Source organism: Malurus melanocephalus, unplaced genomic scaffold (genome assembly GCF_030028575.1).
Source record: "Malurus melanocephalus ecotype Western Australia unplaced genomic scaffold, MMel_1.1 scaffold_940, whole genome shotgun sequence".
NCBI classification, from domain to species: Eukaryota; Metazoa; Chordata; class Aves; order Passeriformes; family Maluridae; genus Malurus; species Malurus melanocephalus.
In genome coordinates this window covers 55,546-71,508 of record NW_026624172.1, presented here as the reverse complement: position 1 = coordinate 71,508, position 15,963 = coordinate 55,546, and the positions used below count along the sequence as shown (strand labels likewise).

The 15,963-nt window shown below is 36.1% G+C and overlaps 2 protein-coding genes across 5 annotated transcripts in view; one reads left to right on the top strand and one right to left on the bottom strand.

The window, feature by feature from the left end:
• The first annotated feature begins 53 nt into the window (after positions 1-53).
• FAAP24 (FA core complex associated protein 24) lies at positions 54-3,830 on the top strand. Of its 3 annotated transcripts, none has more exons than XM_057386247.1 (6): positions 54-211; positions 567-668; positions 794-944; positions 1,561-1,700; positions 2,027-2,179; positions 2,746-3,830. In XM_057386247.1, exons 3-6 carry the CDS (start codon positions 833-835, stop codon positions 2,986-2,988), a joined length of 648 nt encoding a protein of 215 aa, XP_057242230.1. In that variant the 5' UTR covers positions 54-211; positions 567-668; positions 794-832; the 3' UTR covers positions 2,989-3,830. The 3 variants fall into 3 exon arrangements, with proteins under 3 accessions (XP_057242230.1, XP_057242229.1, XP_057242228.1); XM_057386246.1 differs by having other exon boundaries at positions 63-211; positions 567-690; XM_057386245.1 differs by lacking the exon at positions 567-668 and having other exon boundaries at positions 63-211.
• Positions 3,831-3,900: 70 nt separating this feature from the next.
• RHPN2 (rhophilin Rho GTPase binding protein 2) overlaps positions 3,901-15,963 on the bottom strand; it is a 28,774-nt gene continuing 16,711 nt past the window's right edge. Inside the window, exons 6-15 of one of the 2 annotated variants that reach the window (XM_057386242.1) lie at positions 15,242-15,366; positions 14,124-14,290; positions 11,622-11,809; positions 10,192-10,348; positions 9,605-9,724; positions 9,314-9,508; positions 8,399-8,475; positions 7,506-7,652; positions 6,523-6,690; positions 3,901-5,261 (exon numbers count right to left, since the gene is read on the bottom strand). In XM_057386242.1, the coding sequence (XP_057242225.1) occupies positions 5,010-5,261; positions 6,523-6,690; positions 7,506-7,652; positions 8,399-8,475; positions 9,314-9,508; positions 9,605-9,724; positions 10,192-10,348; positions 11,622-11,809; positions 14,124-14,290; positions 15,242-15,366 (1,596 nt within the window). In that variant the 3' untranslated portion in view covers positions 3,901-5,009. The remainder of the gene's footprint in view (positions 5,262-6,522; positions 6,691-7,505; positions 7,653-8,398; positions 8,476-9,313; positions 9,509-9,604; positions 9,725-10,191; positions 10,349-11,621; positions 11,810-14,123; positions 14,291-15,241; positions 15,367-15,963) is intronic. The other variant, XM_057386243.1, reaches the window with a different exon arrangement.

The following is a 15,963-nucleotide window of genomic DNA, read 5'->3' as shown; positions in this document are numbered from 1 at the left end:
ATTCGCTGCGGGCTCGCATTCCTCCAATCAGCACGCGCATTACTGCCTCCCTCACTCGGCCTTAGCAACTCGCGCTGAACGAGGCCCGTTCTCTGCCGCCTCCTCGCTCGCTCGCGGCCGCGGAGCTCTCACCTGGACTCTCGGCCCCGCCGTCAGTCAGGAGCGCCTTGTGCCGGGCTGGTTGTTTCCTCCCGCTGGCACCTCTGGGCAGGTGAGCGCGGGACCGGCGGCCGCCCCTGAGGCCTTACTCTGGTGCTCCGAGCGAGGCTCCGCTATGGGATGTGGTTCGGTGTGCCTGTCTGTGGTCCTTGTCCTTAAATCATGCCTTAGCCTGCAACACTCCCAATTCCCCATAAAGTGAGAGCACTGCGTAAAACTGGCAAACCTGAAAATAATCTCTCCCAGCAACTACCTTCTAATTATCTGTCTGGAGACTTCCGCYGGCTGAGGGCTGGAGGTGCCTCTGGAGTTAGCTTTGCAACTCAAGATTTTCTCCCARCAAGGGTAGATGAAGGCATGGAAAAAGCAATGAGGGTTTTTTTCACCATCTGTATGTTTTAATTCAGGCGTTTTCCAGATTGAGTGGTAAAACTGAAAGTGGAATTTGCAAACCAGCCTGTATTGAAGTGTACGGAGTTGCCGCCGATTTTCATGTGCTCACCTTGACTGTAAGGAAGCTTGAGGAAGGCGGTAGTGTCTCTTCCAGAATATTGCATCCTGAGTTTATGATTCAAATTTGTATGCTTGGAACAGGTTTGTAAAGTGTGATGCTATTTTCCACATTTTTTTCTAGCGTGTAACTGCTACTGAAGGACGATTTAAAGGAGGTCTGATGACAACAAAAGCAGACTTCCCTGTGACAGCAGGATCTGTAGTTGTCCCTTACGGACATGTGATTGGAAATGAGAAGTGGAGAGGATCAGAGGTAGCCCAAAGGCTAAAAGGTAAGCATAAACARATTGGAAGAGGTAAAGCAAGTCAGGCAAAGCATTCCCCGCTATTGCCCAGTAGTGTTAAGAACAGCTGGAATATGCTCTGTGCCTGGCTGGTCCCATATTTGTAGTAAAGACTATGTTAGCRGGCTGAAAAATCCCTTTTGTTTGCCATGTATCTATGCTATCAGCTCAGTTTTCATGTTGCAGAGCACTGAGGGAAGCAGAAGGATCTGCTGTTGTGGGGTTTTGCAGATAAGCATCTCCACTGAAATCTTGTGTATTTACATGTATACTCTGCTACTGTCTTGCTGGCACAACAAACTAAATTATGATGATTCTTCCAGAAGAGCATGTGATATTTTTGTGCAAGTCCAGAGTTTGCAGTGCAGCTCTAGCACTTTTAATTCAGTAGATTGAAAGTGCTATTAATTGGCAATATTAAAGACATCACACAGTATTTCAGACTGCTAATAATAGATTTACTTAAGAGGCAAAAAGGCTTTTTATGAAGTTCATTATGAAGTCACTAGCATTATTGACACTTTTGGAAGGTTGTGCTGTGAAGTAACTGTCAGTGTATTTTTAACTACTGTATTTTTTTTTTTYCTAACAATCCCACCCTAAGGGAAAGTTACACTCATCTTCGAAGATGGATTGGGACTAGTGGACTTTCATCTTTCAAACAGAGCTTGCATTTTATTTATTTCTGAAGCAGATTTGGTTGCAGGGAATGAATTCAAACGAAGATTGGTTAAGTTAAGAAATGTAAGTGCAATATAAAGAGAAAAGTTTTCACTTAATATTTGTTTATTCCATGCTYCTGAAAATATTCTTCTTGGGTTTTTTTGGTTTGTTTTTTTTTTTTAATTCCAGTGGAGCTGAACTTTTGGGATAATTTTCACCTGAAAACTGAAAAATTCTGCAGCTCTCTGGTAATGCTGTATTAAACCTCAGTCCTGTTGCTGCAACTTRCGTTCTTCCTCTGATTTGCTATGAGGCAGCTCATACTTGAAAGAATTTCTTCGTTACATTGTATCAAGTTGTCATTAACACAGGTTTTTTTCTCCTTTTTTTTCCCCCTTTCCCTACAGGCCAGCAGTCTTAGAGGAATTGTAATTGTAGAGAAAACCCCAATCAGTGATCAGTACTTCTTAGGAGTACAAAAACTTGTTGTACTTGAACTTGGAATGGTGTTGCTTCCTGTGGCAAATCAAGGAGAAGCTTCTCAACTTATTATACAMCTGGTACATTTCTGTGTTATATTTATTAAAATATGGGACATATAGGAAAGCAGGTAGATCTCTTCAATGATCACCCATTTCAGAGAATACATAGTATTTTAAAGGAACACAATATTTGAATGTAAGGAATAAATCTTCTGCAACAGTGATACGATATTATAATTCAGTGGAAAGAAGGCTCATTTGGGAACATTGAAAAAAAATTGAAGGATATGATACTGGATTTTTTAAATGTAATCTTGTACTGAGGTGCCATTCAAGACCAACTTGAGATGTTGCTTTCTCTAAGGCTAGGGAAAATTTTTAAATTCTTTTTACCTTTTCTCTGATACATAAAAAAGATGACAAAAATAATTGTTTTCATTTGTTGTTGCTATGAAGAAATGGTTTCTTAGTAAGATTGTGTGGAACTGCATCCATTAAGGGAGCACACCGAAAGAGGGAGCTTTTTTATAAAACTTCTTAGGGATTGCATTGAACTGTTACGAGATGAAAGAAACTATTTTAAACCCCAGAAACAGATGTCTCAARGAGGCACTGCATGTCGCTGACAGCTCTGTTTGGCTCAGGTGCGGGAGCAGAGCAGGGATCGCGGTGCCAACCCCTTCCTTCACAAGCATCGTGCTCAGCTGGCAGAACCATCAGTGCTCCACACAACGCAGCACATTCCTGGAGTTGGGAAAACAAAAGCTCTGCTTTTACTACAAAGGTTTGGAAGCATCCATCGGCTTTGTAATGCATCCATCAACGAGCTTGAGCAAGTAGTTGGACAAACAGTAGCACAACAAATTTATACCTTTTTACATTCCTGACGTGCAGTGTATTTTGCAAAACAAAGACTTGGGGTTTTTCTTTTCAATTATAAAATTTTGGTTTTAATAATCACATATCATACTAATATCTGTAATCATGGGTAGCAGCAACTGGTGGGTGTTGACTGATTCTTTAGACTCTGATGCTTCTTTTTTACATCTGCTCTGTTCATATAGATTAAGCTGTGAAAAGTGCCTTGGAAAGTATTTTGCATCTATCTGGAATATAAAAACCAAGAAAGCCTTCTTTTTCAGTATCTCTGGGAAAAAATGGAAGAGCAATATGCTTGGTTACTTTGGTCTTCCAGAAAAAAAAAACCTTATGAATATATACATAGCATTTCCTTCTCAGTAACTGGAAATATGTTGCATGTTTTTAAAAAGTTAGCATACGTTGCTTTATAGCAACATCTTTTTCGAGTTATATATATAATTTTATAAATTCCATAAATTAAGAGTCCATAAATCTCTTCTGTATGGAATATATTATGACAGGGGTGTGCAGATCAGGTTACTGCTTGTGTGTGAAAAAAAAGCACTACTACCAATACACATAAAACTAAGGATATGCAAGTAATTTGAAACTTATTTTTTATGTAACCTTTATTAGGAAACTAGAAATATGAATATACCTTCTTTGTAAGAAAGTCAGTTTTAAACTTTTAGTTTATATTGCACAATACAGGAACTTTTCTTAAATGTTTCTTAGATCTCTGTATGGCAACAGTAAATAGCAAAAAACAGTAAATTATGCTTTATTAAAGTTGTAGTAGAATCAAAAAGCTACTATTAAATGSCAGCATCTGATTTTTATTCTTAAATAAGGTTCATCATGATATGTACACCTACTAGATAAGAAACTAAAAATAAATGACAACTTTAAAGTTTACACCAAGATRCAAATTTTCCCCTTCATTTGATTGTTAAGTATCAAACTGCATCTATCTACTCTGTAGATGGCAATGATAACTAACACTATAGTGTTAACAATTTTCAATTAATTTCAGAAAACAAAATAATTTCAAAGAAATGCTCACTAGTTATTTTTTGTCTCCCTCCTTACCTCTTTACTATAGATATAGCTTGCTCATGAATTTTTACAAGGGCAGGATTATTTTTACTCAATGTGATAGCAAATAAATATTCTCCACTTAGCACAAGCACTTTTTTTCATATTTTAAAACATCACTGCAATTTATGTGCTGTTGAAACAATATACTATAATATGTCTGTTCTAAGATTTGTTTCACAGCTATCCATTTTATCAAGACTATTGAGACACAAGTCTTAAGGTAAGTAGGTTAAATAATGTTTGGAATAAAGCCTGTTTTTAACAATTGAATCAGCAGGCATTTAAAATGGAACCTAAGTGAGAAAAAGAACAGAGTAAAAGCCTTTTGGAGTTCAAAAGATCTTTTCAATTTTAAGCCTTCTAATTCTCTTCAAGAATTAAATTACCTATTCAGTAGACTACACCTAGTACTCTGAGGAAGYATCTCTGCATAAAAACACAACTCTATGACACCACCCCTTGGCACAAGACTAGTTTCTCTGAATAACCTTATTCCCTCTCATCTGTGGTTTGTTAAAATCATTCTTTAAAGTAGTGCTAAGTGATTTATTATTGACTCTAAACTTTAAGAGCAAAATCGTTCTTTTATGTGTACCCTATCGTTTTGTATGCAGCATCAAGTTTGTAACAAATAACTCCCATTTAGCACAATCATAAAAAATTAGTCATAACTGTATTTTGAAATTCCAAAGGAATGCAGTCGTCATGTAAGTAATCCTATAATCTACATCTTTTTACATTGCATACCTCCCAAAACACTTCATTCTAACCTTCAAATACTTAAGTTTTAGTTTCTGGAAGCTTCTGACCTTAAGTGGCTCAATGCACAGCAAATGAAGTCAACAATATTTGTCTGARTTTATACATTAGCATATGAAGATAAAATATATMAWTAGTTTTATATATATTTTAAACAAAAGTGTCATGTTGACAGATCCTTTTGAAAGATTCAGTACAACGAACTTTCTGTATTCAGAAGTGTGAAGGGAGAAAGCTTCTTCTTAATCTGRGAACTTCCAGCTACAGCTGAAGGAAGGCAGAGTGTACTTGCAGCTTTCTGTCTGTTTTTTGTTCCCCAGCTTAGAAAAGGAAGTTTTAGTGGGGCTTTCTTGGTCTGATCAATTTTATCCTCGTCCATGGCTAAACAGATTAAGGAGTATGTCTTCTGCATTCCCATAGAGTAAGTTGCACTCTTGCTATGCTGTAGGAAAAAGAGGAGCATTGTAAGAATCAGTCACCCAAAATGGGTCAAAATGTTGACAATAAGAAAAGGTTACTGTGCAAATAGTTTTCCAGGGCACACTGCAGCAAACTTTCTGTGCTCATGGACATTATTAACCAAGCACTAGGCCCTTCAGAGTGCTGTGATCCTGGTATTTTGCACATGCAGCCTCAATGGTATGCTCTGCAAAGCATAAAGGAACTTGTGCGTTTTTTCATGGGTTGTTAAACATTTACTGGCATCTAGCATAACTATGTAATATACACACTAACCTCCCTACAAAGCTCAAGTATGTAATTCTTGCACAGATCTGAAGGAGAATCTTTTTGCTGTCTTTGGACAGGTTCCATGTTGATCACAACTATAAGAGCTCCTGTGTGACATTCTCTTGGTTACCCAAAAGGCACAGCCTTCTGTGTCTTAGCTTATCTTTACYATGAAACAATTTTGATTATATTCTAGTCTTTTCTTTCCAGTTGCAGGATGGAATGGCAGATGCGTAATTCCTTATTTTCAATAAGAAAAATCAATTTAAACAAAACAAGAAAACCTAAYAGCAGTAGGGGCACTTTAATAGCTTCTAAGGCAACAATACTTGAGTATCTAAGCTTGCCAGGGAATGTTAAAAGCATGGGGTAATGGATTTAGCTGAGCTACAACTTCTTTCACACAACTAGCAAGTTATTTAGAGCTTAACATTTTTTAATCTTGTGATGACTTTCCCTTAGTCCAAAGCTTCTACAATAGCTTAGTATCTGCCTAGACAGTTATAAGTCCACCAAAATAAAAAATATATATACATTAATCCATGATCTAATTCAAAAGTCAAAGATCATTTAGGATAACAGTGCATAGAAAATAAACATGAGGTCTTGGATGGTCTATTTTATCCCACTATTGTTTCCACTGTGGTTCTTCCAATGCTGAATGGGGTAATGCTTTCATCCTCTGGGACAAGTTAGGGGAAATAAACTGTATTGAAATTTATCATGCAATTAATGTAAGTAGCTCCACAACAAAAAAGCCCATCACCCAACCATTCTTATGCAGAAAGACTACTTTAGCTTGCTAGGTCACAATGGTTTAAATAGATGCTTTAAAAATGAACGCATGTCTATATATGTTTATATATTCATAGGTTGAGTGGAATATCTGATTACATGAAAGTAAACATTAATCAGGAACTGAAGGCAGGCAAGTAAAAAAACTCTGGCGTATCAAATCTGCAAGACATACTTGCCTGATTACATACCAAAGATGCCACTGTATCCTGGCAGCTGATAACCTCAAGCTCCAAGGGTTGCTTTCCCACACTTTTCAATTTTTCCAGTACCTCATTCACACCAAGCCACTTGCAATCCATGCCACCAACTGAAACAATGTAGTCACCTTCTTTTAGGCCCAGTGACTGTCAAAAAATTAGGTATAGGTTATTATCTGGAATTTCAAACTACATAAAATGTTTTTGTCATCATACAGTATGTGCCCCCAAGGCATTTCCCTCTTAGATGCTAGAGACCCATTCTCTACACACACGTGCAACTTTCTCAAGTACACAAATTACTTCTTGAGTTACCATTGATGTTATTCTGGTATACTCAAATGTTGGTTGGCTGTTTTTGTATCCTTTTCACTTTTCTCCTTAAGTAAATAAACCCTGGGTTTTGCTATGCTATTGTACCCCAGAAGATATTTTCTGCAGTGTTTACTTCTTTTTCTTCATATTTTTAGTTTTACTGCGGTAGTTATTTTTGTCTTTTCTATAGCTAAACTGCTCATCACTGCATGCTGCTTTATCCCTTTGGGTTTTCCCTGGAAGAACATTACAAGCCAATAAAATGTTCTTGCCCCTTTTCCCTTAGGCACACACTACACCTTGCATTCTCTTCCTGATTCTTGTCCTTGTTGCTGCTATTTAAAGCATTTATCTCTTCTGACTTCCTGAATAAGACAGAAAGTAACATTTGCTTTTATTATTTGACTTTTTAAACTATTAAGAATGAACAGAGAAAGAAATCAACTCCAGTTTCATGGGATATCAGGAATATGGATACTTTAACAATCTATGGTATACATAGCACTGAAAATGCATTCAGATTATATGAACTGACTATACTAATATACAGAACTCAATAAATACTGCATACACCAGTATGAACAAGCTAAAGGTACATTTTAATGCTAGAATCTACAGAGAAATCATTATCACACTAATATACTTACTGCTGCAGAACAAACTGGATCAAGACAATAAATCTGTACTGGTGAACCTCCTTTTAAACTGAATCCAAGCTCTCCTGCTTCATAGTGAAGGCGAATTGTACGTGGAGCCGTCCATCTCTGCTTGGCTGAGAACACTGTCGGTGGGCCCTGGAGGTAACACAACATATATATACAGCAGGCATATTATGGTTTACGTCATTTGTAAGTAAGCGTTTCTGGTTTTTTAAGTTATGATGCTTTAAAGCTAATCTAATGTAGATTTTACTCAGGTTAAATTCTAGCTAATTTCCCTGAAGGGCTATGTTGTACTTCTTGACTATTCAGCTGATACTTCAGAGTGGGATAAAGGCACCTGCCAAGCTRTTCCAGGATCTGTGTTAAAGTGTGCAGAATCTTTTGGCTCCATAAGCTTTAAGGTCCTATATTACTCCATTTGAGAGGATATAAACTGAGTCATGATACATTGCATATTCTGATCCTAACCATAATTATCAATTCCTTTTGCTCACTGACAAATACAGAGCCACCTGAAAGACTGGCTGTGTAACATGCAAGTCACATGTTCTGCATGCCAATCTCCAAGTACTATGTACTTCTCCCCCCATTTAAGTTGAGTGCAATTATCTATTGAGACTTCATGGGAYCTYTATAAAGATTTCCMAGACTGAATGTTGTGCAAGCCATATAGAAGTGACRCTTTTATTCTATGCTACTCTCAAATTGACTTATACCTCTAAAGCTAGGAGTGATTTCTCCAGTAACTTCTGAAAAAATCCCAGTTACTACAGGATCCTTTTTCAGGCTAAAGTACTTGTGTCCCTCTTCATGTTAGAGTGAATTTATAGTTGCTATCAAAATGGCAGGAGTTGGGTCAGCATTAGTAGGTTACATACCAGCTTGTGAAAGAAGTCTTTAACTTTCACCTTGGAAAACTGAGGAGCAATTATTTCTATTTTATGCTCTGTTGTAGCTAAAACAAAAAGAAACCAAAATTAATTTTCATGTAAGTATTAGTTAAAAGATATAGAAATTCCTTTTCCTTGCATTCCAAGCTAGATAGRATTTTGTCCTAAATTCTTACTAGGCTGTGGAAAAATTAATTTGTGTAGAAATTTGCCGGACAGATATCAGAACTGCCTTAAYAATATCTTCAGAATTCACAGTATCAATACTGAAAACCAAAAAAATCTGTCTGAACAGAACAACGCTATTCCTATCTTTAATTTACTTTTCTTTTAAGAAGTTTTTGAAACCAGCAGGCATCATTTTCTACTGCTTCTAAAGAGGAAAAAGTTGTATGAACTGGACTAAGGTCGAAAAAAAATAGCCGTCAAATTGAGTTAACAACCCAGACTAGAACAAGAGCTGGGCTCAAGAGTTACAGTTTTCCCTGTATGATTTTACTTTTAAAGTTTCCCCATTTTTTCTAGCTCACAAGATAGTCACCAAAATAAGCTGAATTCTAATTAACCACCATTGTTATCTACTCCAAAAAACAGGGTTACTATGGACAAACACTGTAAAACAGTTGTAACAAAATACATTGATCTATGATTGAGGAAAGATGTAAGGAATCTGAATTCTACAAATGTAGAATTGAAAGTATGAAAGTATATTGTAGATGAAAGTATTTTATGTATGAAAGTATATTATAGATATATTCATATATATAAATTAAAGGCATATCCCAATGAAAGCATAGTCACATATATGTGTATTATCTATGTATTTATATATAAAGGCATATCCCCATGAAAGCATACTCACATATAGTTAAACAGCCTTTATTTCTGGTTTTGTACACTTACGGAGTATATCTGGAGCCTGGATTAGACTTAGAAAGTCATCTTCTGTCTCTTGCTGAGCATATTTGAGAAGTGAACGCTTATGTGCAGCTGTCAGRACCTCCTGAAGAACATCAATGTTCCGAAGCTTTTTGCATAGCCCACAGACTCTTAGGGCTTCTTCGTGGTAAATAATGGCTTTGCGTAAATGTGCTTTCCCTGAAAACATTAGAAAGCATTGGTTGTCATCCACAGACAATGAATACAAGGTAATTTTCAAACTGTAGCTAGTAGCTGTGTGAAACTGGCAGTTACCCAATTGTTTTCGCTGAACTTTGTCYTTTAAAACAGCAAGAACCATCAGTCCTTCAGGCACACAGTCATACAGCTGGGACAAGGCTTTTTCCTGCTGATCTTCGTCATCACCGGGCTGCACTATAATAACAGATGAAAAATATTAACCATACACATCTCTCAGTCCCCTGTTCCTTTACGTGCATTGTTGTGTAGTTATTACTAYATTATCTCCCAATGCAGTAAAATACTTACATACATGTATATGTGTGTGTATATATGTAAGAATTTCAAGTTTTTGGTTTTATCATGTACAATATGCAAGTAATACTTACATGCCAAAACATATTGATWAAATGTGAACTATTTAGTAGCATATAATGGATAGAATTTTTCTTTTGTTTCTGTAAAAGTTAGCTTATTGAACTTTCACATTTTTCTCAAAAGACAAAAAGAGCATGGCCTCATATTTGAGTGGGGAAAATAACAATTTATATATTGAAGCACCACAGTTCTTGGTTCCAAGACTTATTCACAGACCAAGTTATAACTGTTGGTGAGTTTATTATTTTTATTTATAAGAACATATAAAGAAATATGATTCTTACATTCATGGTCACACAGAATGGTGGCAGTGAAGTAATGCGCCAGAGCTTTGTAATGGTCAGACTTTATTTGTGTCAGCTTAGACCAGGAATAGGGAATATTCTCTTTCACTGGTTCCTGATTCATTGCAGTGTTAACCAGCATGTAAACCTCTCCCACCTACAATAAAGCACATAWTTGAAGTATGAGAACTTAATATCAGGTATGAGTAACTCAAGTAAGGGATATCATATTCAGGCTTGAGATAATTTCATGTGCAATCACATCAAAGAAGGGAAAAATATAGTTAAAATGGGTTGGAAATAAGTTTGGAAAAAGATCTGAAATGCCATCTCTGATTTTTCCCTCACAAGAAAGGTAAATCAACTTTGTACAAGAACAGATGGACTAAGTCATTCAAYCTATATGGCTTCATAGTTAAATAAAAACACCATTTAATAAACAGGTCTCAATTTACAAATGTATCTCAATAAATCAGTTGAAAAAAAGGGGTGAAGCATATTCRAACAGTAGGTTGGTGCTTCACTTTGAGACTGTGGAGTCATACATAACCTTAAGTTTGTGTGGTTTAGTTAAAACTGGGATATTATCCTTTATACAGAGGAAATAAAATAGTTTTTCAAGCAGTGAATGCTGCTTTAATAGATCAAACTACTCCAACTGACAGAATCAAAAATTCTTTCCCCTGCAGTTGATCAATCCTATAGATATGTGAGGGTGGCGTTATTGGGTTGGTATGAAAGGCTTTGCCTGTTTTTCTAGTATGAAATCCCCCTATGTATTTGCTGCTCTGAAATAACTAAGAAAGCATATGAGTATCTTTGTGACATACGTAATTTTAGTACATACCTCAATCAAGTATTAACACTACCTTCTGGGGCAAGCCTACCTCCCCATTTTCTGGCAAGTCACAAGACAGSTCTCAAGTACCAACTTGATGCTGCTCATCAAGGTTCTTCCCTCAGTTACAATTTAGTTATCCTTTTGGATTAAGCTTTTTAGGTTTGCACACCCTTCAGTGTCTGGGAAGCAAGACATGTGGTGTTCAATACTTAACAGGGAACTACACAAACAACCCTGGTCTTTTATATGTAGTTCTGTGGACGAAATCTGTACTATTTGAAAGACATAAATAGCTTGTAAAAAACCTTCAGCGAGTTCACTGCCTGAGTGTTTCAGAATATTTCTTTTAAACTCCATGAATTATGAATTAAATAAATTGTAACACCTCTAAAATAGTATCTAAATTTAATCTATTCATATTTTAATCTTCTGAAAAGTGGTRCTTTTCACTGTAGTTTGTGAGCTGTGCCTTATTATTTTGGGTTTTTAGAATGGTTGTTAACATTTAATAAATTCTGTTACTACCTACAGCTTTAGTAATACTAACACTGTAAACAGTTACTTTAAAGACTAAAGTCCCATATTTTACCTTGGCGACTTCCTGTGTCATTTTTATTAAAGTGAAAAACTCATTGCGTATTCCAGAAAGACCAATCTGCTCAAAAACACACTCTTGAGCTTGTGCAAGCATCAKTTTTACTAGTACGTTCAGCATAGCTGGGCTCATATCATAACTTGGTGTGTGATTAAAGGTCTCCTTTAAGTAGTTTAGAATTCCTGCAAKTACAAAATGGTTTTATCAGCATTACAAAGAGAAACAAGTGAACTTAATTCTAGCATGTACCATAATAATTATGACTGGAAGCATATTTTTTAGTATTGCACTACAGCAATCTGAAAGGGATTCTTGGAACATAAGAAGTTAGACTGACCTGCAGGTTTTGCAATCCATTGTCATCAAATATTCCCAAGTATAGTTCTCAAAATTACACTTCAGAGGMGCAACAGATACTGCAAGTTTTGAGGGCACAGCCTCAAAAAAAGTTTGTGTGATTGACCATAAGACTGTGCTGAACTGAATGTGACTTGTATGTGGGAGTGCTAGGCTATGGCTTATACAGGGGACAAAAAAGAGAAAAATCTGCGTAAGGATGACAGTACTAGAACCTCTGGATAGAAGGAAAAGACACAAACATATAAACTTAATTAAATATTAATTTCCTTTTCWGATGCTGCTCAGTGCATTGTGTGTCCAAGTGAAAGCTCTGTTCCAGGCCTGTAAATTAGAATTTTTAATTACATACATAAATATATTTAATAGGGTAAAAAGAAGATTCTTCTCTAGACATTTGGTTCCACCAAAGTAATACATAATTTCCATCATATWTCAAATTTAAAATAAACTGTAGTGCAACACTAAGTAACAGTTTCACGAATGGAAGTGTAACCTTCAGTATGCATGTCATCCAACTGGTTTAGTGAGTTCAAATAGCTTGCTAATGCTGACAATCCTGCAAAAGTGTAACAGTAAGACCKCTGCCTTTTAACTATTCCAGCTTCTGTAATCTTAGTTCTTGCCACTACACTCAGTTCTGGCCACGTTGTGCAGCATTTTCCTACTAACAACGTCAGTGATTTTGATTTTGCATGTTACACTTGTATCTGAATTTTTAATGTACCATTACACAAAATTGAAATATGGCCATCCCTACCTTTTTTGCACTAAAAAGATTAATCCCAAACTTACCAGGCACATCCCAAGTACTGATGGAGTGCCCTACTGAAAGGAACTGAAATTATAGGAGGGGAAAAAAATGGGTTTTTTTTTTTGGTTGTTTTTTTTTTTGTTTTGTTTTGTTTTTGGTTTTTTTTTTGTTCTCAGTGTATTTCTTCTTATGCAAAGAGCTCTGTTGAGGATAAATTCTGTGCAGCAGCTTCCATTCAGCACTGAGAAACAGTTAATACGGACTCTATATCATACCTCTGCCAACACAATGAAGTGTTACAGAGCCATGCACAGGTACAATGCCTCCTGTGCATGTTGCTTTGGGGTTCTGCAAAGGTACTGTAGTAGCAAATAACACCTTTCTGTTTCRAATTAATTCTGTTCTGCAAACATGTTGAACTGAAAAGCAGTGATTTTTTTAATTTGCAAAATGTAAGGAGCAGCAGTAAAATGGGAGAAATTTCCYAACTACTGAAATTTCTTTTAGATGMAATACAAAGGTTRAAAAAGAATTTATTTTAAATATGCATGAAGAAATACTATAACTTTTTTGATAGCTGTGTATTCAAAGGAGGAGCTTTATGAAAATTTAACTCAGTGCTCCACAGTTTTTAGCTGATAAAGATATCCATCCAGTGCAATGCAATAGCCACAGATTGTTAGTGCAGAAATAAATCTTACAGTACATATTAACTACAAAGCAGATGTCTAAGTATTACTTGTAGCACAGACCAGACTTAAAAAACAAATCAGGAAATCTATTTAAAAGCCCCCCAACAAAACTAAAAGGTTTTATAACAGTTAGTTCAAGAGACAGGATTCCCTTTATTGGAATTTCCATTTCTCTTGCTTGGAACAGAGATTGATTATTTTGAACCTGCTTGTCTTTGGAATCTATGGAAAACAGATAGTTAACTTCYAAAGAATTGCAATGAATTTCACCAGAGAAAAAAAAGCAAGGTTAATTTTTAAGACCCTCATATGGAAAACTAGGCTTAACGGGTTTTTATCAAACCTGTATACTGCCTCTTGTACAGCATTTACACCAATGTGCTATCACTGAGGGGAAAGCAGATATGCTGGTGAAACTGGGAATGAAGCAATTAATGCTAATGCTATAATTTGGACCTTTGAACTGCAGTTCAATAATCATTAACCACACTATTCCCTATCTTATCTGCACATTCAGTCTACAGTTCCAGGTTCTCAATTAAAGCTTCATCTGAGCTCTTCATTAGGCTTCTTGAATGTCCCTATTTTTCCTTTTTTGAGTAATGAGCTCAGCARGAAATGCAGAAATCTGTACAACAGAATGAGATTGGGAACATTTGCATGAAAACATTTTCAGTACTTTAAGATGTATACCTGCAGCTTTCTGAAAAGCATCTACAGCATTTTCAAGTCCAGCCTGGGTCTGACGATTGCATCTTGTTCCAATCTGGGTATAAAGAGCTCCAGTGTTGAATAAAACACTGGCTTTTTCAAGCAACAGATTTTGTTGACACACTGGGACACCTGTGAAGGAGTCATACCTTGGGAAACAAGTATTAGAAAAAAATGTTAAGATTAGCAGAGTCCATTGAAAAAACAAGTATTTCCATTATCTTTTTCTGAATGAGTAGTGGAATTCTTAACTGCTCTGCAACAGTGAAATAAAGGTGAATCGAAACACAATTAACTCCTGCAAGGACAATCCACATAATTAACACAAGCCAGAGAACAGCTTTATCTGAGGCAGTTTTCAGCAAGTTTTACAGTAGTRTCTCCATAAGGTCATTATATTTAACTCAGAAGTGTCTATAAAACATCATAGATGTGGAGAGTGYAGTGGGGAAGTATCTGTACGTACTGCTATGCTCTCCTAATTAGATTTTGCCAAAGATCACCCAAAGATCAAAAAGAGATCACTGTTGGCATGGTCAGATCCTCTCCTGCTTGTGTTTAAAGTTCCTATTTGCAGTTATGACTAGAAATTTAGCCGTTCCTCTTGGCTACATGGTAGTCACCTTTTCTCATCATAAAAATTTAGAATTCAGAGTCAAATGTTGTTCGCAGATGTAKTAAATACTCCCTCATAAAAATTAAGTCACTCCTTTCTCTCTTCTGGCCCAAGTGGTCTTAACAAATCGAAGGAAGGGAATTAAGGTCTGACCCTGTTCCTTGTCCTCATTTTGTACATGAAGGTTCATAATTTGAAAACTACCTTATGTAGCTGTCCAAAATGAAAATTGCTTTCTATCTTTCTCCCTTGTGTTAACCTATAGCCCAAATCRTAATCTAACCAATGATTTCACTCTAATGAAACAGGTATATTGTATTCAGGTTTACTCTTCTCAAAAAAAAAAAAAAAACCAACGCACTGCAGGGATTCAGGGGGAAAAAAACACACTGACATGCGTCAGATTAAACAAAAGACGGTTAATGATTAACCAATGTTGGGAGGTGGGGGAGGGACTAAAGAGAAACATGAACTACACACTTACCATGTAAATAAAACTCCAATGTGCCTGGTGGGTGGGAAAAATCTGTTTTCTAAATAACCAAGTTGCAGGAAATAGCTTATCAACATCTCAATGCCAGCTTCATCTCGACTAGGAGTACGGCAGGCCTTGAAATACAATAGAATAAAATTAAGTGCATTCTGTTGAGTTACAGGATGAATACTGAAATTCCAAAGACAAAGTTCTGCTTCCTTTGGAGTTTTGCATATCATAGAAATGCATGGAATCTGAGAACAGTAAGCTTAAAGCCATATGGATTCATGCCAAAAGAGTTTTTCAGCTGCATACAAGTAGCACATAACTTTAAAAAAAGCAAACAGATTCTGTTTGGCTTTCTCAAAGTTAATTAAATAAAGATTGTAGGTATTTTATGAAAGCTACAGAGAAGGTTTATGTTTCTAGCATAACACAGGACACAAACAATAGTTAGAAATACCCACCATTCTACTACAATATTTTGCCAGATTAATCCACTTCAACACTCTTCCTGCTAAATTTAAAGTATTTTAAAATTTTAGAGAAGTATTTAATACAAGTCCTYGATTAACAAGATTTACAAAGCTGTGTCAATAGCTTAATTATGTTTTATTACTTCATCTTTTTCTTCACTTTTTCTTTACTCAGATAGTAAAGCTCTTTGACAATGGAGATCCATGTTACTTGTCTCAGAAATGAAGTCAATAAGAGTATGGTAAGCCCTAAGT